Raw genomic sequence first — 24,463 nt, forward strand, 5'->3', positions numbered from 1 at the left:
AGAAACTCAATCATTTAATATATTCTGAATATATTAGTATACAGTAAAGTATACAGCTTAGAAAAAACACCAAAAGAAGGTGAAAAACAGTAAACAGTACAAAAGTATTTTCATTGAATGCTACATCAGTATCTGTTACTCTATATCAGTGTTGTTCAAACTCTTTCCATCACGACCCACTTGGCACGGCCAAATTTTTTGTGATGTGCTTCCATATTCTCGTACAAAAGGCAGAATCTTGGCTCTATTTCGGTGATGGTGGGTCTCAAGTACTTCTTCCAGTACCCTTTTGGGACCCCAAGTTTGAGAGCTCTGCTTTATATTGTACTTAATTGTGTGTAAATTTAAAAATACTGTTTGTTTTAGATTTCGCAATTGTTTCAACAAACCAATAGAAATGAAGAACAACTTTCTAAACATCTTCAAGATTTATTTAATATATACAACTACATCAATACCACCAGCGAAATGTTATTAAATGATTTTGAAAATTTGAAAAGATTCACTGAACTTTCTGGGAATGCATCTTTTATGACAGTCATGGATTCAATAAATGATATTAAAACTGACACTGCTGAAAAGTGAGATGTTTGTTCATTTCTGTATAACATTAATTTTGCATAATTATTTGTCATTTATAATATACTACTGTACTCAATTCATAAACTAAATTCATGGTAATTTTTTGTTACTTTCTCATCTTTTATATCATGTAGGAAATATTAATAAATCAGAAATTGAGAGCTTTATAACCTACCTTTCTGTTTGGAAATATATATATTTTTTAACCGAATTTGCCTGATCTGATTGGTGCAAGTACCCGACTTTCATTATTTCTTGGCATTTATTGACTCTTAGATATTAATATAAGATACCGTAAGTCTTTTTTTAATTTCAATATCTTTATCTCTAGTTTTATTACTTTATTATTAATAAAAGCTCAGGTGAGCACATAGTTTTTTTTTAAAGAACTAATAATACATTAGAAAAAGCCATAGCCATATAGATCCAGACTTCACATGGAGAATGGGGTTAGACCAAGACTGGATAATGGCTATGTCACAATGGACACAGCCGAATTCTAAAGTCTGAATTTGCTATTAGGGGCTTTTTTAATTTAGCAGTGTTAATCACCCCATAATCAAGGTCATGCATCTGAAACAAAAACAATGGACTAAGTCATCCAATACACAGTATGGATGGTAACCGAATGAGTGGCCGTGGTTTACTATTTTTTATCATCCTTTCTCTCCCTTGGTATTAATATGTAATTCCTAACCGCTCTCTACCAATGTTTAATAATTGAATTTTATTATAATTAGATTATCGATGTACAAAGAAAATATTACACTCTATGCTACGGAATTTAAGAACATGACAACTGGACTGCTTGTTACAGTGAATGAACTTACTGACCGAATAACATCTAATGCGAAGGTCTGTTGGGAACCATTTTGTATTGTATTTGTTTGCAAAAATGCATGTGTTCTCATTCTTAATAAAAAAAACTATCCAATTTCTAAATCGTGATTTATCAAATAATTTTGTATATCGTAGGTTGTATATGTTTTCATATGACATATTTATAAGCCTTAGCTCTGTACAAAGCTCTGCATAAAACATCACGGTAAATAAGGGCCTACTATAGTTGGTAAGGACAAATCTTTTGGTTCGGCATTGCCTACCCGATTTATTACACACTGCGAGGGGGTAGAGCTTTGGAGTTAAACTCAAGAATTTACACTGCGGTTGCATTATAGTCAAGTCAAATGCTCTAACCACTGAGCTATCACACACACTAGTTGCATAGGATAATTTAGTACCAATATGGTACTATGGTAATATGATTTTATTTTTGTTAGAATAATTTGAACAAGATAAAAATGATATTATTTAAAATTTAAAACTGATTTCAGATTGAATTCTAGAACAGAGTTACAGGCACCGGTAGTGTCAAAATATAATGTATTTGCCAAGAGTTGTTTAATTGATCATAAATAATTTTAGATATCTGAAACATCAATGTCAGTATTCAAAACTAGAATATCTGCAATTGAAGAAACAGCGATTGATTTGAATAAGTCCTGGATTTCGGTAAATTCAAGTCAATCAAACTTGATAAACAATGTTGAAAACAACGCTCTAAACAATATAAGCCTAATTTTTGGAATACTTCAAAAGCATAATGAATATGGACAAAATATAAGTGAAAAAGTTAATTTGTTGGAAAATAAGCAGATGAATTTCATGGACAAAAATGAACAAATAGGCATGCAGGTAATATGAAGAAAAATATTGCAGTGGTGTATATCAGGGCAAAAAGTATTATGATATAATGTGATACATTATTTCTCAAATTCTCACTTTTATGGTTCTGGTTTGTTTTTGTTAAATAATTTCATACACCACTAATAGGAAAGGATTCACTTATTTATTCCGGTGGAAAGGGAATATGATTAAACCGGGTAATCATATGGTGGCCTCTCGTCCATTTACCAGTGAATGTTGGATTTGGGATTAGTTGGCCAGTTATATGTTCTTGGATGTATGGACTTGAGGGTGTTGGAGGCTGTAACCGACAAGCGGTAACGTGAACCACCCTGTGGCAACGAGACGTCCAGCAACCCTCTCGCACAAAATTATCCCCACCAAATTTGAATCTGCAAACTCACACTTGGCAATCAGAGGTGCAATGGCATGCATACTTCTAACTCTTAACACGATGCGCCAATATGCCGAGCCAGTCATGTCTATTTAGATTTTTACTGATACTTTTTATCATATATGTGAATATCTGTTTATGATAGTCGTTTTCTAGTTACTTTGATTTCATTGACGTAAAGTTTTAGAGATAGGACAAACTGACCAAGTACATACAAAAACGTTGCATCGGTTTACAGGAAACATATATAAATCAAGCGAATAATCAAATAAATGACTAATAATGGAATTGTAACTTTTGTTGTTGATGTTTTTGTTTTTCAGATTTCAAAGGTCATTCAAACAATGGATAATGACAGGAAAGAATTTAATAGCAGTTTGAATCTTATCAGAAACAGGTAAAATCAGTCCATTGGTATAATTCGATGAAAGGTTTGAAATCGTACACTTCACTTGAATGCATTGAAAAAGATCAATGTGCCGATAATAATATATTTTTATGTATAATTAATGAATTGTTAGGAGGAATTTCAAGATATTTAGTTATAATATTCATTATATAACACCAGTTTAAAACATAAACAGTGTTTTTATTCATTCATCAATAAATTTGGATGTTTGAAGAGGGCTATATACTCCCTGATATCCACTTCAATTTTACATGATTTAAATATTATTATTTCTATTCCTTGTAAACTAATTTGCATGATGGAAAACAGTAACAATTATGAATATTCGAATTCTGTCTGAAACAATGTAAAAAATAATTCAAAACACTTATTTTTTTTAGAAAGTTAAGTTGATCTTCGGCAGTAATAAAAAAATTTTATTTTCAAGGATTGAGGATAATGACCATGTTTCACAAAATTTACACCATGATGTAATGGAATATGAAAAACTTTCTAATGCATCTTTTCATAAGATGATGAGAAAAATATCCAATAATACTGTTAATATCAAAGCTTTGCAGCAAGTAGATCAGACAATGGAAACTGAATATCAGGTGACATATATGTTATATATCAAGTATATAAGAATATTTAAATTGTTCACTTCACAGGACAGCAAGCTTTGCGTTTGTATTTGCAATTCCTTTACTGGCTTAATGTTATACCTAAATCTTTGTTCAAAGCCTTCTTAATCACATGTACATGGTGACTTACATAAACAGAACCCAGATCATTTGGAACATATCCTAGAACAGGGATGGCGAACCACTGACCACCGCGTTTTATTCGTGACCCGCCAAGGCACAAAATAAAATAAAATGCTAATATAACAGTGATAAAAATTGATCAAACCGGCCTTAAATTAATCTAACAATAACTGAACTATTATAATGTACCGTCAGTTTTGTAGCCAGGGCTGCGATCGCTCATACTCAAATTGTTAATTTTCGGGCCGGTATGGTAATTTCCAAACCCCTAATCTGGATGCCGTGTCTGCACTCTGCATCGCTGTGTAACGTTATTCAGCTATTGGCTCTGAGATCGTTTATGACATAACAATGCAATTGATCTGTTTATTTCTCGCAACATCTCTTGACTTTCGGAGGTCCATTTCCAGACTGTTTTAGGGGTTATACGAGAACCAGATGCTACTTTGCAGTTTATTAGTTTCTCACCTACAATGCGGTTGAGAAAACAAAATCTTTCAGACTTGAAATAAAAACCCAGAAATCTGAAATAACAATGGGGCGGTACAAAATGCCCTAATGTGGTTGAAAGCTGATCAAAAAATATAACACTATCAGAATGGAATTTCCTCCAAACCCTTTGGAACCGTAAAATAATTTGCCGCATCATCCTAAACGTTTTCGTTAACTCATATGCGTGTTTTCGTACTCTAATTTCATAAAATCGAGAGCCATAAAAATCCCTGATAGAAGTGCTGCATAAATAAAGCCCAAAACTACACCAAGAGAAGATAAGATTTGTTTCGGAAGTTTCCTATAGATATAAACATTGATTATATATCTGTGACCCACTCTATTCTGTTCCGCGATAAAAATATATTTTTTGACCCATTCATTGAAAAAGGTTCGCCATCCCTGTTCTAGAAAGAACATAACTATTGCACAAAGGAGCTTGATTATTGAAACTTTCGAGTAAAACTATGCACAAACAGAAGTTCAAGTGTTCAAGCAATAAATAAATTTTCTCATTTTGTTCTGTTTATATTTGTTTGTCTGGCATGACAAAGCACACAGTGGAGATGGGAAGTAACATTATTTCTTGTATCCTAATTTTTTCAAAAATTTGATTTTATATTTCTATTTTTAGATTATGAAAAATCAACTGTTCAACATAACTAACGAAACGATATTTATAAAACGCAATTTGCGACGATTGATAATTTCATGGTCTGAGAGATATCAGTATTGCAATCAATCAATTACATCTTTACAAAAAATGACATCCTTGCTTCATCGTAAAATTGAAGCAGGAATGATGAAAAATTTGGAAACAGATCTGATTCTTTCAAATATCCGCAGCAACATAGAAAAGATTCAGAAGGAAAAGAATGAATTGCTCACCATGGTGGGTTTTCTATTTGTGCTGTATTTTGTTTTAAGTAATGTCTAGCTTTGCATAACAACATATACCGTAATATAGTATGGATTCAGGATAGCTGACTTTATTGTTTATTGATGTTTGAATTCTATGTTGCCAATTGACTCATTGATCTAAGCATTGGAAACATATTTGCCATCGCCAAATCGAATCGATGATTGCGCTGTGTGGGTTTGCAGCTTAAAAATAATTATTTATATGTCAGAGAAATGCTGGACTCATTAATATAATAAGATGGTTTACCACTGTTTACAGCTTTCTCTATTAAGCAAACTTTGGAAATTTTTTATGAAGTGATTGATTACCGGTACCTTTCCTTATCCTGAAATAACTTTTCCAATAAATATCCCATTAGACTTTATGGTATTTCTATTTTAAAATTCTCAATTATTTTTGCTTTTCTATCCTCTTGCCTAATATGTATTGCATGTTCAACAACAAATGAAATGGGTAAAAATTGTTGAATATTATAAATTTGCTTTGTTTTACCGATATTAGAGAGTATGAACGTATAAGTTTGAGCAGCATATTTGAAATTTGATTTGATAATTTTGTTTATTAACATTCATTTACTCAGATGAATGAAGCACAGAAAATTTCAGATGATCACAATAAAGCAATTTTTGATAATGCGTTAAAAATATCGGATGTATATGATTATATTAATGAGAGCTATGATAATGTAGCTGATACTCTTGACCGTATGAAGATATTACGAAAACATGCTTATGAAGACAACCTCTTGCAAGCTTTGGTGGCAATAAACAAATCAGAAGAAAAATTGAATGAAAGGTTATTTACTTTTCCCGTTGATTTACTTTTGAACATATGGAACATTAATTTTGTCATTGTATTTTCCACAGACTAACAGATCAAGAAAACTGGATCACAGATCTTAAAGTTTCAATAAGAGAAATGGACGAGATTCAGCATAATCAAACATTGCTATCTCATTCAATTTTGGAAAATTCTAACAATATTCAGACTTTTCAATTATTTAAAATTAATTTAACCAAAGCACTCAAGGTACTTTGTTTATTTACTAAAGTAACCCAAATTCACTGTGTTTATACAAAAATGTGCAGCTTATTTTTTGTTGTCGTATTGTTTTATATATTTCTAGAAAATACCATCATTCTCTACAAGACAAAGTGGGGAAGAATTCAGATATTCAGATTCAAATAAGCGATGTTCTTCAGAGTTCTTGAGTGAAGCTAAGCAAAAGTTAAAAAACTACATCAAAATTGTAACGAAGAATGTTACAGAAAATGGGCTGTCATTAAAACTCGTTGAAGATTCAATGCAGAAGTTCATTAATGAATCAGATTCTCGCGCAAAATTTCTCAGAGAGGTATTTGTTTTCGTAATTCTGTTATTGTGTGTACAGTTTCATTTTATAGTACTGATTTTGAAATATATTCACTCGTGAATTGATTTCATAGTGCAAATTTAAAATATTAAATTTTTTGATTTCTACTGATACAAGATGGCAGTATGGCCTATTGTTCTAAGCACGAGAAATACACTTGCCATCGTACTTCTGATGACACTTTGTGGCAAGTTTAAATCCTTTGGGGGGATAATTTAGTGTGAGAGGATTGCTGGACTCCACACAATCATAGAGTGATTTACATAGCCACTGGCTGGTCTGTTACTACTTCCTCCACTATCCACACTCATTCATCCCATACTCAATATGAATTGATATTCGGCTGAGAGGCTGTGGCTTGCATTATGATTGAGTTGTTTTATTGGCTTTTCTCTCATGGATGAATATAAATAAAAGTTCAAAGGTGGATAATAATATTAGTCTTTTCGGGTATTTTGTACATATTTGATTTAGATACAGTTTTTCTACTTATAAGCCATCTTTTCTAAAGTACCTAAATCTAACACATTGATATAAAACTCCCTACAATACTATCAACAATATCATTTTTATTTTGAGTTGTATCTAAAATTAATTTTATTTACCTATTATCTTAAATTTAAAATATTGTTCAAAATTAACAAGATTTTCTATTCATTCCACAGGTTAAACAAAAAACAGTTGACAATGAATATCGACAAATGAAATATATTGAAAACACTACTAAACTAATAGAAGATGTGTCACTCAAAGTAAATTCCAATGACCAAAAGATTGAAATAATAAGTGAAGTAGCAAGAAATAAAAGTGGAAAGATCGATAATTTGTCTCTTTCATTTAATCAATATAAATTGGCTCTTAACAACAATTTAACTGCCAGGTATAAAATATTTCCCTCATGTACAGTATTTTACAAACATTTAGGTAGACTACCGGTATATAATATTTGAAAGTCCACCTTAAAAATTTTCATATTAATCATATTTTATCATAGATATTCTAAATGCAGTAATAGTGAATGTAATATTTCTGCCCGAGTACAGTTGTTTTGTCTTGCTCAGTAATTTGCAAAAACTATTTTGGTTCGGCGGTGAGACGCATTATGTGCTTAGCATTTGGATTATGCTCACCACTGCACCTCCGATTACCTGCGTTGGATTGCTGGACTCCTCGCAGCCGTAGGGTGTTCAAGTAACAGCTGGTTGGTTACGGCTTCCTTCACCATCATGTCCATGTATCTGAAACAAATAACTGGCTGACTAATCCCATACCCGACATGGTCTGGTAACCGGACAAGAGGCCGTGGTTCGCCATATGATTGGGCCATCTAATCGTCTTCCCTCTTCCCCAGGATAAATATGTAAATCATATCTTATTTTAAGACCTGGCATATCAAGACATTAGCAGAAGTAAAACATACTTATGTACTGCAATGAGTGCATTACATGCCACTTCATACATGCAGACTAGAATATACCCTCAAATATAAATAAAATTAACAATCTTCTTGATCTGCTCTAACCCCCTCAGCCGACACACTGCATATTAGGGTATATGACATATCAGATTTGATATTTGGCACGGCGGTGTGGCTCATGCTGAGCGTTAGGAATGCGCTCGCCACCGCACCTCTGATTACTCTGCTCTGCGGTCGCAGGTTCGAATCCCATGCGGGGGATGTTATGTGCGAGAGGATTGCTGGACTCCTTGCATCGTAGGGGGGTTCACGTAACCGCTGGTCGGTTACGACTTCCTCCACCATTAAACCATGCTTCCGAAAACAAATAACTAACTAATTACATGGTTCGCCATATGGTTAAACAGTCTTATCGGCTTTTCTCCCCCTGGAATAAACAAGGAAATCCTATCGTATTATAGGGGATGCAGTGTTCAAAGTTCTCTACCAATCATATTCATTCCTCTTGACCTGGTTAGCCACCCAAACCAAACAAACAACTTTAGCTTCAATTCCTTTGCTTTATTAAAGATTGGTATATTCATCACATCACATTGTATTTTATAACTAGTTCATCAAATATTTACTTTGGAAAATAATTGTTCAAATTCAAACGAACTATTTTGTAGATTGGATGCACTCAATGAAGTTTATGGAAGGTTGAATGTACTTGAAGTAAATTTTTTCAACTTCTCAAATAATTTAACTCAAGTACATGATTCACTGATTGGAACACATCACTTGTATGAGGTACCTGCAATACTAAATATTCATAAACAGCATTGCAGCATGAAATAATTCTATCTATACACATTGCAATGCAATAAATTTTAGTTCTATATTTCTGTCAAAAAAATTTTTGATAGGTTTTTTGATATTATGTATTCAATTCATCATTAACCCAATTTATGAATTTCTGCATTATGAAAAGCTTAATATTTTGATATTGTATTATAAAATTCTGGAAGAAATCGGAATCTCCTGAACCTGTGAATCATATTTTTCAAGATAAACATAAAATTATCCACTCCACTTTCTCACATAAAATTTATTTTTATTCCTTTCTGTTACAGGGATTGAAACTCAATTTAGATGAGGCTATTTACAATACATCAACAGAATTGCAAGGCATATTTAATATAAATGAAACGTTTCAAAGTCGAATGACAAATCTAATTGAGTTGGTGGCAAGCATGCAAAATCAAACTAGTAGCCTGATGCAAAAGAATTTCAAACTCTTGAACAATGATTTCAATACGCTTGCTAAAATTTCAATCAACAACAGTATGGAGATTGATGGTTTGAAATCGAAGACTGATAATATTCATTTGCATGACAAGGTAGGTAGCTAATGAAATACCAACTTTTTAGTTACATCATCCGTTGTCTATGCCAGATCCCATTTAAAAATGCTTTTTCTTTAAGCACTTGCAAGCTCAACTTCGACTTCCTAAAAAATATTTGTATGGTGGTACGTCTCTCAGCGGTACCATAATTTTACGTTTTGGCCCATTGCGATAAAAACAGTTGCACGCCCCTGGTCTTTGCATAGCATGATTTAAGAAAGCTTTTTTTCTGAATCAAGTGTTAAGTCAGTCGAATATTCACATAACAAAAAAAGAATTTATTATCAACAATTTTGAAAATGTTCGACTCCTTTTTTTTTGTTATCCTGTCAGTTACAATTTTCAAATAACTGAGGATGAAATTGTTTTATCATTCATTGGAAGTAATTATAGCTTTGCATTCAATAGATAAAATAACTTTTGGTTTGTGAACTATTGTATCTCAGAATGATATTCAAAATTTTGTTTGTATTTATTTAGAAACTAATTGTGTACAGAATTTACAATAATGAATTTAATCATGTGTTGTATTGGCAAGAGATTGTGAGATATAACTCCTTCTATGTGGCTTCCACTGCATTTTGAATTCTATTCATCCCTGCAATGTTTCCTCAAAGTTAAAAATTGTAATGCTTAAATAGTTTTGCTTCAATATATATACTCATGCTTGTTTATGACTTTGCATAATTAGGAATAAATTTTTTTTTTTTAAATTTAAAAGCTTGATAAAAATCCGTTCAACGGAATGCTCGAGTATTTGAATAAGTACACGAATAAAGATACTGTTTGGAAAATTATCATTTTTTGATTTAGGACTTGGATGTAGTCATTGCAAATATGTTGAATGAATTATCAACAATACATGCAAATTTGAGTTACATTGAAATAAGGGCAGATGAAAATCTAAACAAGCACAGACAACTAATATTAGATTTGAAATTAAAAATACAACGGTCTGGAGAACAATTGCGTGAACAATTGAAATTTATGATTCAATCAAATTTGACTGATATAAAAGTCTATACTTCCTCTGCCTTACAAGAGCAGCAAACAGACATGGAAAGAAGACATGTAAGTATTTTGCTGTATGTTTTTTAAGGAATTAGTGAGTACTCAAGTGAATGTTATAATTGCAGGTAATTCTCATTTGATTATAAAAACTGACCGAATATAGTACGATGCTGCATTAATTTAGGTCCATTCGTATTCATTCTATTATCATGTTACAGTTTGTTATGCATACCTAAGGCATTGTCAGCTTTCCTGTTTTTTCTGTTATTTGAATATGTCATGTGTTGCCTCCAATTTCTTGTTTTGGTTAAGATCACAAATACAATTTTATCTTGAAACGAAGATAAACCTACCAGTCTTATCAGGTGCCAGAAAATGTTCACTAGCAGGATTTCGAGTCTAGTGTTGCTTAATAATAAACTTTCAACAGCTTGGTCTCCATTTTCATGGATACAATTGCTACATTGAACACTTAGTTCCAGTTTCCTGTGATATATTTATTCTTTATTTTCAGGCACAAGACTTACAACTACGAGATGAAGAAATTCGTTCTCTGCTACGAAAATTCTCCTCTCAAATGGCGCAAAATCTTCAATATTCAGAAAAACTTAAAATATTTGATGAATTACATAATTATATGCTCAGAACATTAGATGTACTTGTTGCTAAGTCAAATCGATATGAAAATCAGTCATTGGAAGTGAATGCAAACTATAATAGGTTAATTTTGACTTTTACAAAACTTTCAACAATTCAATATCATTTTACTTAAATGCAACTGAATGCATGCTAAATTTAGTGTCGTAGTACAACCAATTATGTAACAATACTCAGAGAATGACATGAACTTTTTTCCATAAATTTTTATGGATGGTGAAGAGATATTATACCTAATTAATGACATCCAGTGGATGTAAAAAACTGATGAAAAAACGCAATCATGCTAAGATGGGAAAACCCATGAACGCACAGAATGAATCATTTTTAATCAATAGGCATATTTAAGCATTGTTTTATCCACATATCTATATATAGATACCATAATTTAAAATGTAAATTTCTGCCAATGTAATATTTTTAGACACGAGGAAATAATACAAGATTTGAAAATTAAAAGTATGGATGCTGAAGTTTCTGAAAACATCATGAAACACAAAATATCAATGCTGATGAATTTGCATAGACATGATTTAGGTAAAATACACAATATTACTTATCATAAGTCTATTAAAAAATTCAATATTTTTAATTTTTTATATGCACCTATATTAATCAATTCAAAATGTAATGAACAGCTTGAAAAGTGAGTTATCCATAACTAGCCATTAATGAAAAATATAAATAGTTACATTTATATTATTATTCGTATCAAGCTAGCAAAACAATAAGGAAAAATAGCTATTGAAATTATATGAAGGTCATAGCCAATTAACAAAGTGATCATCAAGAATATGCTTACATTTTTTTTTTTTATTGCTGATTAATAATAAAACCATGAAAAACTTTATATCGGAATTTTGGTATTTGAAACCCAACTTTTGTTACTTTTTTCTATTTGTCTTCTATACTCCACTTACTAACGCATACGTAACAGATCAATCCTAAGGGCAGAATAATAACAGAAATCTTCAATTTATCAAAATTTTATCAGACTGTTTCATTTTCCTTTTTGGATCTTTTATTTCTACTTCAGGTTAATGAGCAATTGATATAGGATTCTTCAAATAAAATGTTATCATTGTAAAATTTCTATACCATTCTTTTAGGAGATGAGAGAGTCAGTGAAGATTCCAATTTTGGTTTAATACTTTCAATGCTGGAATCACTTCAGGAAGATCTTGTACATATCAACTTTACTGCTTGGAATAGTTTTAATGCCAAGCATTCAGCAATGTTAGAAAAAGAAACATCTATAGAATATGATGATTTTTATCCATCGCTCTATCCAGCTGATGATATATTACAAGAGAGTGTGTTTGGTGGAAATGCTCAATCTTTGCCGGTTTGTATTTTTTTTTAATCAGAGACATCGTATTTTAACTTTTGACAAGAAGATTTTTCATGGAAATATAATTACTTGGAAACTCTATCTCATTATTTATTCTGTTTCTTATGTTTAAACATTCCATGTTGATAAGGATATGGCTGTTCTTTTTATGCAGCAAAATGCAAAATGAATTCTATGATTATTCTATTTTAATTAACAACTATTTCCTGAATAAAAGATGGAAATTAATTAAAGTCAAATAAAGCTAGCAAAGAGTTCATTTTAAAACATCAGCATAATAAATTTTGATGTTAAATAACTAAATAAATATATTAATTCAAGGATTTATTAATTTCAGTATTGTCAGGCATTTTGATAAAGTAATGTCAGTTGTCTCAATCTGCCTCTAGGAGTTGTAAATAATTTAATGTTTCTCAAGCAATATATCGCAGTGTTTTGCACAACGTGATAATGCTTGGTTGGTATGTGGGCATATCATCAAGAAGTCAATAAACTGCATCAGGATCAAGTCATACAGCAAAAAAGTTGTTGACTACGCAATTTTACATCCAACCTATCTTTTATTCAGATGAATGAACCAATACTACGTAATTCACCTGAATTAAGTCTGTTGTCCAATCTTACTAAATTTGTGGGTGGATTAGAAGCTGCTTTGTTATATATTCTTCCAACATCAACGAAGATGATAAATAATATAAAAGAAAGTCAGAAGAACTTTTCAACCAACATAATCAATGAAATAAAAGTGATAAAGGGTAATTTTTACTTTTGGAACATTTTGACAAAGAACTTCATCAGCAGTATCAGTTATATTTTTTTGATTCAACACTAAAGTTACAGTTTCTCGAAAAATAATTAATAAAGAAATAGACTTGAAATGTTTACTAATATTTACAGTTGAAAAATCTCTAATGTTTGAAAGTTATGAAAATTCTGTAATATCATTGATATATTACCAAAAAAATTTTTTTTTTATTCAAAATAATTCTAAATGTCTAATTTTTTATTATTATTTCAAAGGTATGTTCATTTCAATCAATTTTTATAGCTGAAATATATAAATGATGTTCTGTAATTTTGTATTTTCAGAATCACAGAATAAACTTCTCGGGAGCTACCAAACTTCAGATTTGTTTGCTTCACAGAATCACACTCATGTGAGTAATTGTTGTCAAATTTTATACAAATAATAATTTACTGTTGATGAGTAATTTATTTTTTGTGATGTGAAATGCAATAATAATGGCAATTATTTTCTTTGTTTTTTGTCTTTATCTTGTTCCGCATCATCTGCCTATATTTTCTCCACTTCAACTCTATTCTATATAATAAATACACTCCTTCATTTACATTTTAGGAATATATAATGAATGCTTTTATAACCTGCAATGAAAGTATTCAACAAACTAAAAATGATATCTATCAACTTGGAAACAGTGTTTCAGAAAATATTACAAAGTTGAATTCAAGTGTATTGATGGAAAAGCAGCGGTATACCAATATATATAAAATAAATTTTAAACTGTTCAACTATTTAAATGTGATTTCATCATGATTAGCATTTTTCATGCAATGGATTCATGCGTTTCGATTGATGTGATTGATGACAGGATGAAGCCATATACCTACTTGCATATATTTTGGGATAAGACAGGATTTACTTTTTTATCCTGAGGAAGGGGAAGCCGATAAGATGGCTTAATCATATGGCAAACCACTGCCTCTTGTCCGGTTACCAGTCCATGTCGATTATGGGATTAGTTAGCCAGTTATTTGTTTTCAGAAAGCCATGATTGACCATCGGTTACGTGAACCACCCTGCATCGGCGAGGGGCTCAGGAATCCTCTCGCACATAATTATTACCCCTGAGATTCAAATCTGCAAACCCAACTATGAAGCAGATTTATAGTATTTATTTATTCCTTCCAGTTAGATCTGGCTAAAAAGCTATTCATATAAAATTAACTTTATGGGAGGGCATTTTCATATGGGATAAATATGTAAATCCTATCCTATATCCCTTTCTCTCCAGTTTGAGTCTTGTCGAGCAGGTGTTACCTCTTTTGGAGGATGATGTACTCAATATGCTGGGTTCAATGCGACAAATGAATCGAAGTTTGGTAAAAATGAAATCTTCACAATATCAAGAACGATTATCGGACCAGCTTATGTTGAAAGAACTGGATGATGTAAAAAGGGTAAAACCTGAATAATATAGCACATACCAACAAACAAAAATATAGGCCTTTCATATATTGGCTCAATAATAAATAGATGATTAGATGTCTGTCATGTGCCACAAAGTAATATCCAATCAAAAGATTTGTCATCTGTGATGATGACAATATGACAATATATTTATGACAATATATTTATGAAATGGGTGAATCATGATGTGTAACATATATTGGGGAATAGAAAATGAAAAAATTGTAAGTATATATATTGCATAAGTAAACTACAAACCCTGTTAATCATTACAGGTTAGATATGAGATATTTAGCCATGTCAATTTATTCCGATTGTGTACTAATTGTGTTTGATCGAGAAAAATAGATACATGAAATATCCTTGAAAGAATATGTATCCAGCAATCATTAGGCACATAGCCATGGTCATCAGCTGCAAGTATATTTTCTGAAATGAGAGTACAAAACTGCAAATCTAGTCGTTCACATTTTATCTTACAGAAAAGTGAGTTTTTCGAAATTGTTGCCTCTAACATCCATCATGATATAGAAGCCCAAACAAATAACACAAAAGTGTTATTGGGAGTTAATGAGGATTTTTCAAGAATAGTCAATGATACTTTAAAACAACTCAACATAGAAGTTGAACTTTTGATGAGAGGAGGTGAAAGAAGAGACGGTCATATAATAAAAGCAGAGAAAAGTCTCAGACAACACACAAACGATTTAGCTACTTTATTCAAAGCAAATGAGGTGAGATGTATTTTTAATATTCTAATTACAGTTGTAGGACATTTAGATGTTTTTTGGAGTCGGAAACCAGACATAAGGATGAACATGAAACAATGAAAATTCAATTTGTAAAAAGCAATATCATATTTGATGATGCAATTTGACTACTCTGTATTTTGTTATTGTATTTTCTTTAGTTGTAAATAAACACTTTATATTCCAATATTTATTTTGGTACACAGAATACAGAAGCAATAATAAAAGCAGTTTCTGAGGAAAGTAAATGGAATGGAAACCAAATTGATACTTGTCTCCAATCTCTCGAATATTTTGATAATACATACACAACAAAATCAAAAGAGATGGAAATAATTCTACAAAATCACACTTTCGACATATATGATCTCAGTGAAAAGGTTTGTTTAAAGTTGATATGTAATCTGTGCCAAGGAATGCTAACAGCAACATTTATATTTAAAATTTCATAGTTGAGCATATGGTCAAAAAAGATGTTAACTGAATAACTAGATCTGAAAAGTATGCATCAAACAGAGGTACATATAAAGATTGCAAGAAATGAAAAACTTTCACCAATAAATATTCTTTCCTAAAAATACTCTCTTTAAATTAAAATGTTTCAGAATTAGAGAATAACAGAAACTTTTTCAAAGAGTGTCATCTTATTATTGCTTTCCACAAATTTTTCAGGTTCAGGACTGGTCAGTTGTATTCAAAAATCTCGAAATGAATAACAATAGAGGATCAGCAAATGCCAATATAAATGTCACAACGCAAGGTATTTAACAAGTTTTACATTGTTACAAAAGCATATACCGTACTGAAGGTTACAAACACTCTGGTAAATAACGGAAACAATAGTGTTTGTCCTATAAATCTGTTCCCGTCTAATAAATGTTACAATATTATGTGAGTGTTAGTGCACATCATTTATCTTAAGATCTGAATGAAGACCTTGCTAAATCTTTTTTAGTTCAAACAAATCAAACAAATGAATTCATTGATAATAATTCACAGAAGATTGGTAATTGCATAATGGTGATCTGTTAGTCAGCATCAACAATTTCCATGAAAAAAAATTATTAAATACTTTATATCAGGAAACTTCTTATCCAAATGTTTTTTATTAGTTGATGTTGAAGATTCTGATTCACCATCATTGAACAAAGTAAAAAGTCCAACGAATCTCCATATTGTATCTTCACATCCGACATCTCTTATTTTCTCATGGACTGCTTCAATTACACCAGGTGTATCAAGATATAGAATAAAAGTTCAAGAAATTAATAATGTAATATCTGTGCAGGTAATGCCACACATCTGTCCTGGCAATGTATATGTTTATGTTAGTATATGTACAGTCCATCTCATTTTAGGCACTTCTTATTCTCATTCCATGTCTGCCATTTAATACAGTCGTCTGTTCCAAAGGAAGTTTAATTTTTTTCATTATTTGTCTTTGTTTAGGTATATGAAAATATTTTTTTTCGTTATTATCAATTTTATTTGAACAGATGGAGGTTACCAAAACACGAGTCACTGTTGGGACATTGGTACCCGACAGACGATATCTCATCACTATTTTTGCAATGAACAAACTTTCTACTCTCAGTGAACCATTGACAGGATTTGCGAAAACACGTAAGAAATGAACTAACCTAGTGTTAGTATTTAGAAGAAATTGGAATGAAAATATAAATATACATGTTTGCATACAATAAAGCTATTTCGTTTTTCCTGGATTTTATGAAAATAGCATACATGTTGAGGCATTATGTGAATAATTAAAAAGAGCCTAAGAAGAACAGTGAATGGGTCGTTCAAACATGCAAAAAAATTAACAAGAAGATTTTCATCAAACAGGGGGAATAAATATGATGATTATGAGATTCCAAATCCTATTAAGTATCAAACTAAATTGATGTTAGACAAGCAATCACAAATGGTTATTTTTTTCAGCTCCCTTATCTAGTCCGACAAATAATATCACGCTTACAACAACTTCACTTCCTTCAACAAATTTGCCAGATGAAGAAATCTCAACAACAAATATTTTAACAACTTCTATATCCTCTGCTTCAGGTAAGTTGACTTTACTGTGCCTGGGTTCTTAAGGTACTAAAATTATATTTGAGTATTATTTTGATCTGAAATAAGAATAAATTATATTGGTTCTATTTGGGTATTAATTTATAAGGCCTTTCAATATGCAAACAATGATTTTCTATTTGGTTACCATTCCAGATTGGGTATAAATATAACTTAAAAATTCATCTTCAGTTTTCATAGATTGGTTGATGGAGAATTTTCATCTGGCTAGTAGTTGGTAAGGAGTTTAGCAGGGCAAACAAAAGTTTAATAGCAAGCCTTGTTATATTGCTTATCACAATGTGCTAACCATTAAACAGAGGTACTTACCTAATATGTTCGTGATCACATGTACCAATTGCATCTATTTTTTTTATATATATTTGAGATGAGGATGATTTTATAATAAGTCTGTGAAGTAATTTATATTCTCCAAGGGTAAAAAATTCTAAATTGCAAATTTCCCATGTATGCAGTGTGGAATTGTGACTTTGAAACTCCATGCAACATGCTACAAAGCTCAAGTGATGATTTTGATTGGCATTTATATAATGGGAGTACACCTTCTGAAGATACTGGACCTTCTGCTGATCATACTAGTGGAGACAAATCTGGTATATATTGTTGTATGATGACACTAAACTATTGAAACATTGTATTTGTTATAAAGCTATTACTTCTATTTGGTTTCAAATTTTCTACTGTTAAATTCATGATTTAAACACTTATCATTGAACATTGGTGTTCTTTAAAATATTGCTTTCTGTTTTGCATGCAGGTGTTTACATTTACATTGAAGCCTCTCGACCACGCCAGACGGGTGATGTTGCCAGGCTAGCAACACCATTATTTCCTACTATATCTGGTAATTATTGCAATCTTGTACTGTTCAATTTCTTCAAACAAAATGGATTTAAATGTGTATTGTAATACATTTATCAACAAACCTGTTAAAATTGCATTACATGGTAGATGGTCAAATGATTGGGCATATAAATTTACCTGAAATTGACTGATTTCATTTATAATATCTCGTTAAAGCTGAGCATCAACCCATGATAGACGTCATAGAATAACATAAAATGTAGGGAAAATTTAAATCTGTTACACATCGATAAATCCTCCAGGATGAGCAGAATTCTATTTTTAAGGCTCGGTGGTGTGGCACATCCTGCTAAGCATTAGGAATACGCTCGCCACCACACCTCTGATTACACTGTGTGGGTTCGCAGGTTCAGACTTCCACAACCATCAAGTTCATGCGTCTGAAACAAATAGCTGGCTAAATATTCTCATACCCGACATTTCCTTTTTGTTACCGAAAATTTCTCACTTATGTCGCTTAGCATATAGCTGTACGTAAAATCTGAGAGTCTTTTTCTGGCAAGGCAAATTATCAGCGTATCATAGATCTACATGGCTGCTATTTCTGCTACATTCAATAACCTGACTGATATTTCTTTACAGATGCTTGTTTAGAATTTTATTATCACATGTTTGGAGTTGGAGCTGGAGATCTTTCTGTTATATTATCAACTGAACGTGGTCGAGAGCATTTATTATGGTCAAAATCTGGTAGCCAAGAAAATTTATGGTTGAAATCACAGTTGGAATTTCACGCTGATGAAAGCTATAGAGTCTGTATAGTTTGGTTCCTTAAACTATTTACTAGTATTACACAAACTAATTACCAGTATGCTATTTGCGAATAACAGGATGATGACTCGACACAATTTTAAGCTAACCCCTGACTATATTGTATGTAAAGAAGGTGATAGCTTTCAAAAAAGTCAGCTAACCTGGTACTCAGAACAAAAGTTTTGGATTTTGCGACCAGCGGTTACGTGAACCACCCAACGACGAGAAGGAGTCCAGCAATCCTCTCGCACATAACCAACCCTGCATGGGATTCGAACCTGCGAACCCACGCAGAGTAATTAGAGGTGCGGTGGCGAGCGTATTCCTAACGCTTAGCCCGTTGAGCCACACCGCCGTTTTGTATTTTGCGACTAAATTTGAAGTCCCAAAAATTAGATTCCTCGGTAGGCCTATACTTCTTCAGTTTGCCAAATATTAATTTCAATAAAATACGAAATAGCAAACATTTGAGTAAAATATTTGAATGTATGCATATGTAGTTCTAATAGTAGCGCATCATCGCTGTTACCATTTGAGGACATGAAAACTGAGTACATATGACACTGACACATCTTTATGAGAAAACAGCAATATTGTGTTGTGAAACTTGTGTAAAAATATTTATACATATGAAACATTTATTATCCCTTCTTGATGATTCATCAAAATTAATCCTGGGGTTTTGGATATCTGAGCTTTTGGGATCCCAACCCTAAAACAAATCAATTAATTGCTTCAGCTACTTCACACAGGTAACATCAGTGCGCTGATGGGTCCAGCAAATAACTGTTCCTATGTAAATGTTGTAATTGCAAATTTTGCATTTGTATTTAACAGCTGATCTTTGAAGCAATAAGAGGTTCAGATTATCATGGAGATCTAGCGTTGGATGACTTGTCATTAAAACAAGGATCTTGCCCCAAACCTGCATTTTCGTGTGATTTCGAAAAACCTAACATATGTGGATTTATACAGGTGCAAATATGAATAGTATTCCTTGTGCAATATTTTTGCACAGAATAGGACATCTGTTTTTCTACTCTAACATCAGTAATCTATACCAGGGCTACTCAACTATTTTTACCAAAGATCGGCGTACGAAACTTTAAAAGTATTGGGTCCGGTTTTTCCCAGAAATTATATTTCGGCATCCTTAAACACGCGCTTCCTCGGTCGGCTAATGATTATTAGTTCATCAAGATTGTTTATTATGGCGTTATAGTTCTTTCTATATATATTTAAATCTATAAAGGTGATTTTATAAAAGTAAACTTCAAAAGTGGGGCTAATAATCCAAAATAAAGAATTAGGCGCGGTCCGAATCGAATACCCAAAAGATCCGGATTCGGACCGCGGTCCGCCAGTTGAGTAGCCCTGATCTATACTACTCTAGTTCTGAGTACTGTATTCTACCGTGTACTTTACCACATCTACTTTGCAGAGAGGTATATCGTAGTGGTATAAATACCTTGTTTTTTAATAATTTCTAAGGTCCTAAGCCAATAATATTGCATTGACATTCTAATTTAATAACGTTAGATTGGCAGTCTATCTGCTAGTCTAATCCTGAATACATTTTTAGGTATTTTTCATTTCATAGTATTTTTAAATTTGCTTCAAGCTAGTTAATATAAATAATATCTTACAGGATAGAACAGATGACTTTGATTGGGAAAGAAACACCGGTGCTACATCATCATCTGATACTGGACCTGTAACTGACCATACCACTGGCACATTAAGTGGTTATTATATGTTTTTGGAAGCTTCAAATCCAAGGTAACAGAGAATTCATAATATAGAAATCTGTCTTGTATGTTTTTTGTTGTTGTTTATGGTGAAAATCCATGTGTACAATACCTATTTTAAATTCATAATGGTACATTACATTTCTGATATTGAACAAGAACATTAAAAATTAGGTAATTGTCCTATTCGTTGTCCTATTGTTGAAGAAAGCTAGAATAAGGTGATATGAGAGTCACCTCATTATTATCCCAAATACATTGCCACTTTTTTATGTAACTGAATTTAATTCCACTTTCTCTCTCAACATTCAAGAAAGAGTATTAGCCCCTACACATTGTACATTTGAGTCTCTTGCTGTTTTAGGTATATTTTGTTTTTCTAAAATGGAGTGCAAATTTGACTAAATTGAATATTTGTGTTGTAGGATCTTGAATGAGAGAACTCGGCTTATTAGTCCAGAATTATCAGCAAGTAATGCTCAATGTTTACAATTTTTTTACCACATGCATGTAAGTATATAAGATCAAAATATACACAAGTAATTCAGACATTCTGATAAAAACAAGGACCATTGTTCAAAATTCTTCCAATTCAAATCTTTAAAATTCTTTCAATTAAAAAAATTCCAAGACCTCATGTCCACCCTATATGTGAAACATTTAATTTGATAAAGAAAAATAATAAACATTGTTTGATTGATATATTTTTGTTCGGTGTTTAGAAGTTAAATGAAGTCAATTTTCAAAATATTTCAGAAATTTTGTATGAAAATATTCTGAATTATTTCTACAATGTCTGTCTGGGCATAACTTCAACATTAACTTGTTATTTTGTCGAAATTCCCATTGTTTTTTACTTCTTTCTAATGTTATGGATTTATAAATTCTGATGGAAATGGATTTTGTTAATTTTTATCTTAACAGGGAGCGGACATCAACACATTGAATGTTTACATAAAAACTAAAGACAATCATATAAAACTACTGTGGTTCAAAACTGGACAACAAGGTGTTTGTAATATGTTATATACCGTAGTTGTGAATAGGCTTTCAAGTCTATCTCACAATTCTGAATTCTGTTATTTCTCAATAAACTATAAGCCAATAGTAGACCATAATTATCACAGTTTTATTAAAATTCATCTTTTTTACTACTACTTTACACGTCTTGCATCCACTATATAAAAGTGATGTTTTCTTGTGTAAACCATGTAATATATTGATATTTATTGCAAGGAAACGATTGGAATGCGGGTCGACTGCAAATCAACTCTCCAATATCATTCCAAATTGTATTTGAGGCAATACGGGGACATGATTTCCATGGCGATATCGCTATAGATGATGTGTCTGTTGCAAATGGAAAATGTGTTAGTCCAGGTATTTATAGTTTACATCTTTGCAAAACCAAATGTTGAGGAAGTAATATTTGGATATTGGGTTCAATATGTTATTTTCAAATAGTTTTTTCCTAAGATGTTATCGGCATCAGGTTTTAACATGTAAGAGCATTGTCAGGTTTATAAAATAGGGTAATGATACAGGGTGACCAAAACTAAACAGAAATCATAAATTTCATACGTATTTCTGAAATAAAAATGAAGAAAATTTATTTAACACTTGAAATTGTCAAGAAATTGCCGCAAAGTTGTGTACCCCATGGAATATGTTCCAAATGTCCTGGGTTCTTATTTTTTGGATCACCCTAGAATGTATGTCCATCTTACCTTGTGTGTTGTTGCACAATATTAAGTACTTTTAAGCAGTCAAAAATTGAATTTCGAAATTATATACTTTATCTGATGGTTTTGTTTGAAAAAGCTTGCTCTGCTGGATTAGCATTTGGAGATTTCTGCTATGAAATAATGAATGTTACAAAATCATATGATGATGCTTCAAATATATGCAAATCGAATGGAGGATTGCTGGCTGCAATCAAGTCTCAACCTCAACAAGACTTCATCAAGGTTAGAATATTTCAGATGAAGATGGTTAATAGACATCATTCGCTGTACTATTTTAAAGTTATTAATGTGTCATCTAAATCCTAAAAACAAATCAAGACTTAAATTGTTAAACTTAAATTGAACTTTCCCTTTATAAAATAACCCATAACCCAATAATACGAGAATATCGGTCAGAGGCCGAAGACTTATCGATCGAAAGTTAGGGGATCCCCCAAAACAGCGCTTTTACTCCATAGTGACACCTTGTGTCCCATCACTAATTAATTAATAACTCGACACAATTCATCCAAAATCAATAGGCTTCTGGTCCGAGCTATGATGAATGCACATGCAAAATTTGGAGCAGATTCAACTACGCCTTCGTGAGATATCGCAGGCATCTAACAGACAGACTGACAAATACCTATCAACATACTTATCTACTTATGATTGGTTCGCAACATGATTAAGCTTGCTTATAATATCCTATCTTTTACGGGGCAAATAAATATGAACATTATATATCATATCCTGGCCTTTATAAAAAATTATTACCATTTTGGAAAATTTTAAAATCATATTTTTTGAATTTCTCAGGATCTCATTCGCAGAAGTGTGGATGATTGGGCAATGCTCTGGATTGGTTTGGATGATCGCACAAGAGATGGATATTTTATTTATAGGTAATATTAATTGCAAAATAAGTAATTCAATAAAAAACAGAGTAAACTTTAGTTTTATGAGCAAAGATCTACGCACTCACGCACGTAATCAAGATCAAGTATTCAGAGATATGTGTGAATATGATTTATTGAATGATATTTATAATGGCTCGTAATTACCATCCCACACCGTTGACCATCTGCCCATATAATGAGTGAGACATAGACCACCTTATACCAGTAAGTTATCTGTTTGACTGTTTTATGACTGCATTTATTTATTTTTTCTAGTGATGGAACACCGTTGGCAACCTTCAATTCTTGGGATTTGTACAGGTCTACTCACTCAACAACAAGTGAAAATTGTGTAGCATTGGAAATTGCGTTTAAAAATCGCAATTGGAATGATATTTCGTGTGATCGTGAATTATCCTTTATATGCCAATATCCACTTAATTCGTAATTCTTCTTGCCCATTATCTGCTCTATTAGCTTTATAATTGTGTGCTGAATCACTAAATATATCGGTAAATAAATCATCACTTACAATTATTACCTGCTGAATTCACTTTGTTCAATTTTTATTCAAAACTGGGGTTACTATCTGAAATGAGGGTTAAGCAGTAATTACTTATCGATCTTAAGATCGGTAAGTATGTTGATAGGTATTTGTCTATTTGTTTGTCTGTCTGTTAGATGCACGCGATATCTCACGAAAGCGAGGTTGAATCTGCTCCAAATTTTGCATGTGCATTCATCATAGCTCGGATCAGAAGCCTATTGATTTTCGATGAATTATGTCGTCTAATTAGCGAGTTATTGATTAATTAGTGATGGGACACACGGTGTCACTATGGAGTAAGAGCGCTGTTTTAGGGGATCCCCTAACCTCCGATCGATAAGTCTTGGGTCTCCAACCGATATTCTCGTTTTATTCCTTGAAAGCCTCGGTCGAATCTCAACGTTTTTTATTTCTCAGTCAGATAAAAAAATAACTTCGTCGTGTTACTTCGGAAT

The 24,463-nt window shown here is 32.0% G+C and overlaps 1 protein-coding gene across 1 annotated transcript in view; it reads left to right on the forward strand.

Annotated features, from left to right (window-relative positions):
• Positions 1–23,992, forward strand: part of LOC120346300 (uncharacterized) — a 42,929-nt gene extending 18,937 nt beyond the window's left edge. The window contains exons 37-73 of the mRNA XM_078115428.1: positions 367–581; positions 1,323–1,437; positions 2,008–2,277; positions 2,986–3,059; positions 3,499–3,664; positions 4,944–5,201; positions 5,812–6,026; positions 6,098–6,260; positions 6,358–6,585; positions 7,269–7,483; positions 8,689–8,809; positions 9,133–9,399; positions 10,219–10,476; positions 10,931–11,136; positions 11,498–11,610; positions 12,183–12,418; positions 12,993–13,179; positions 13,514–13,581; positions 13,782–13,915; positions 14,458–14,623; positions 15,116–15,367; positions 15,589–15,762; positions 16,055–16,142; positions 16,495–16,670; positions 16,879–17,005; positions 17,324–17,446; positions 17,929–18,066; positions 18,231–18,317; positions 18,920–19,089; positions 19,928–20,065; positions 20,739–20,869; positions 21,264–21,348; positions 21,763–21,847; positions 22,075–22,218; positions 22,660–22,805; positions 23,382–23,467; positions 23,738–23,992. Coding sequence (XP_077971554.1) covers positions 367–581; positions 1,323–1,437; positions 2,008–2,277; positions 2,986–3,059; positions 3,499–3,664; positions 4,944–5,201; positions 5,812–6,026; positions 6,098–6,260; positions 6,358–6,585; positions 7,269–7,483; positions 8,689–8,809; positions 9,133–9,399; positions 10,219–10,476; positions 10,931–11,136; positions 11,498–11,610; positions 12,183–12,418; positions 12,993–13,179; positions 13,514–13,581; positions 13,782–13,915; positions 14,458–14,623; positions 15,116–15,367; positions 15,589–15,762; positions 16,055–16,142; positions 16,495–16,670; positions 16,879–17,005; positions 17,324–17,446; positions 17,929–18,066; positions 18,231–18,317; positions 18,920–19,089; positions 19,928–20,065; positions 20,739–20,869; positions 21,264–21,348; positions 21,763–21,847; positions 22,075–22,218; positions 22,660–22,805; positions 23,382–23,467; positions 23,738–23,909 — 5,997 coding nt within the window. The 3' untranslated portion in view covers positions 23,910–23,992. The remainder of the gene's footprint in view (positions 1–366; positions 582–1,322; positions 1,438–2,007; positions 2,278–2,985; positions 3,060–3,498; positions 3,665–4,943; positions 5,202–5,811; positions 6,027–6,097; positions 6,261–6,357; positions 6,586–7,268; positions 7,484–8,688; positions 8,810–9,132; positions 9,400–10,218; positions 10,477–10,930; positions 11,137–11,497; positions 11,611–12,182; positions 12,419–12,992; positions 13,180–13,513; positions 13,582–13,781; positions 13,916–14,457; positions 14,624–15,115; positions 15,368–15,588; positions 15,763–16,054; positions 16,143–16,494; positions 16,671–16,878; positions 17,006–17,323; positions 17,447–17,928; positions 18,067–18,230; positions 18,318–18,919; positions 19,090–19,927; positions 20,066–20,738; positions 20,870–21,263; positions 21,349–21,762; positions 21,848–22,074; positions 22,219–22,659; positions 22,806–23,381; positions 23,468–23,737) is intronic.
• Positions 23,993–24,463: the final 471 nt, after the last annotated feature.

This window comes from Styela clava, chromosome 8 (genome assembly GCF_964204865.1).
Source record: "Styela clava chromosome 8, kaStyClav1.hap1.2, whole genome shotgun sequence".
NCBI classification, from domain to species: Eukaryota; Metazoa; Chordata; class Ascidiacea; order Stolidobranchia; family Styelidae; genus Styela; species Styela clava.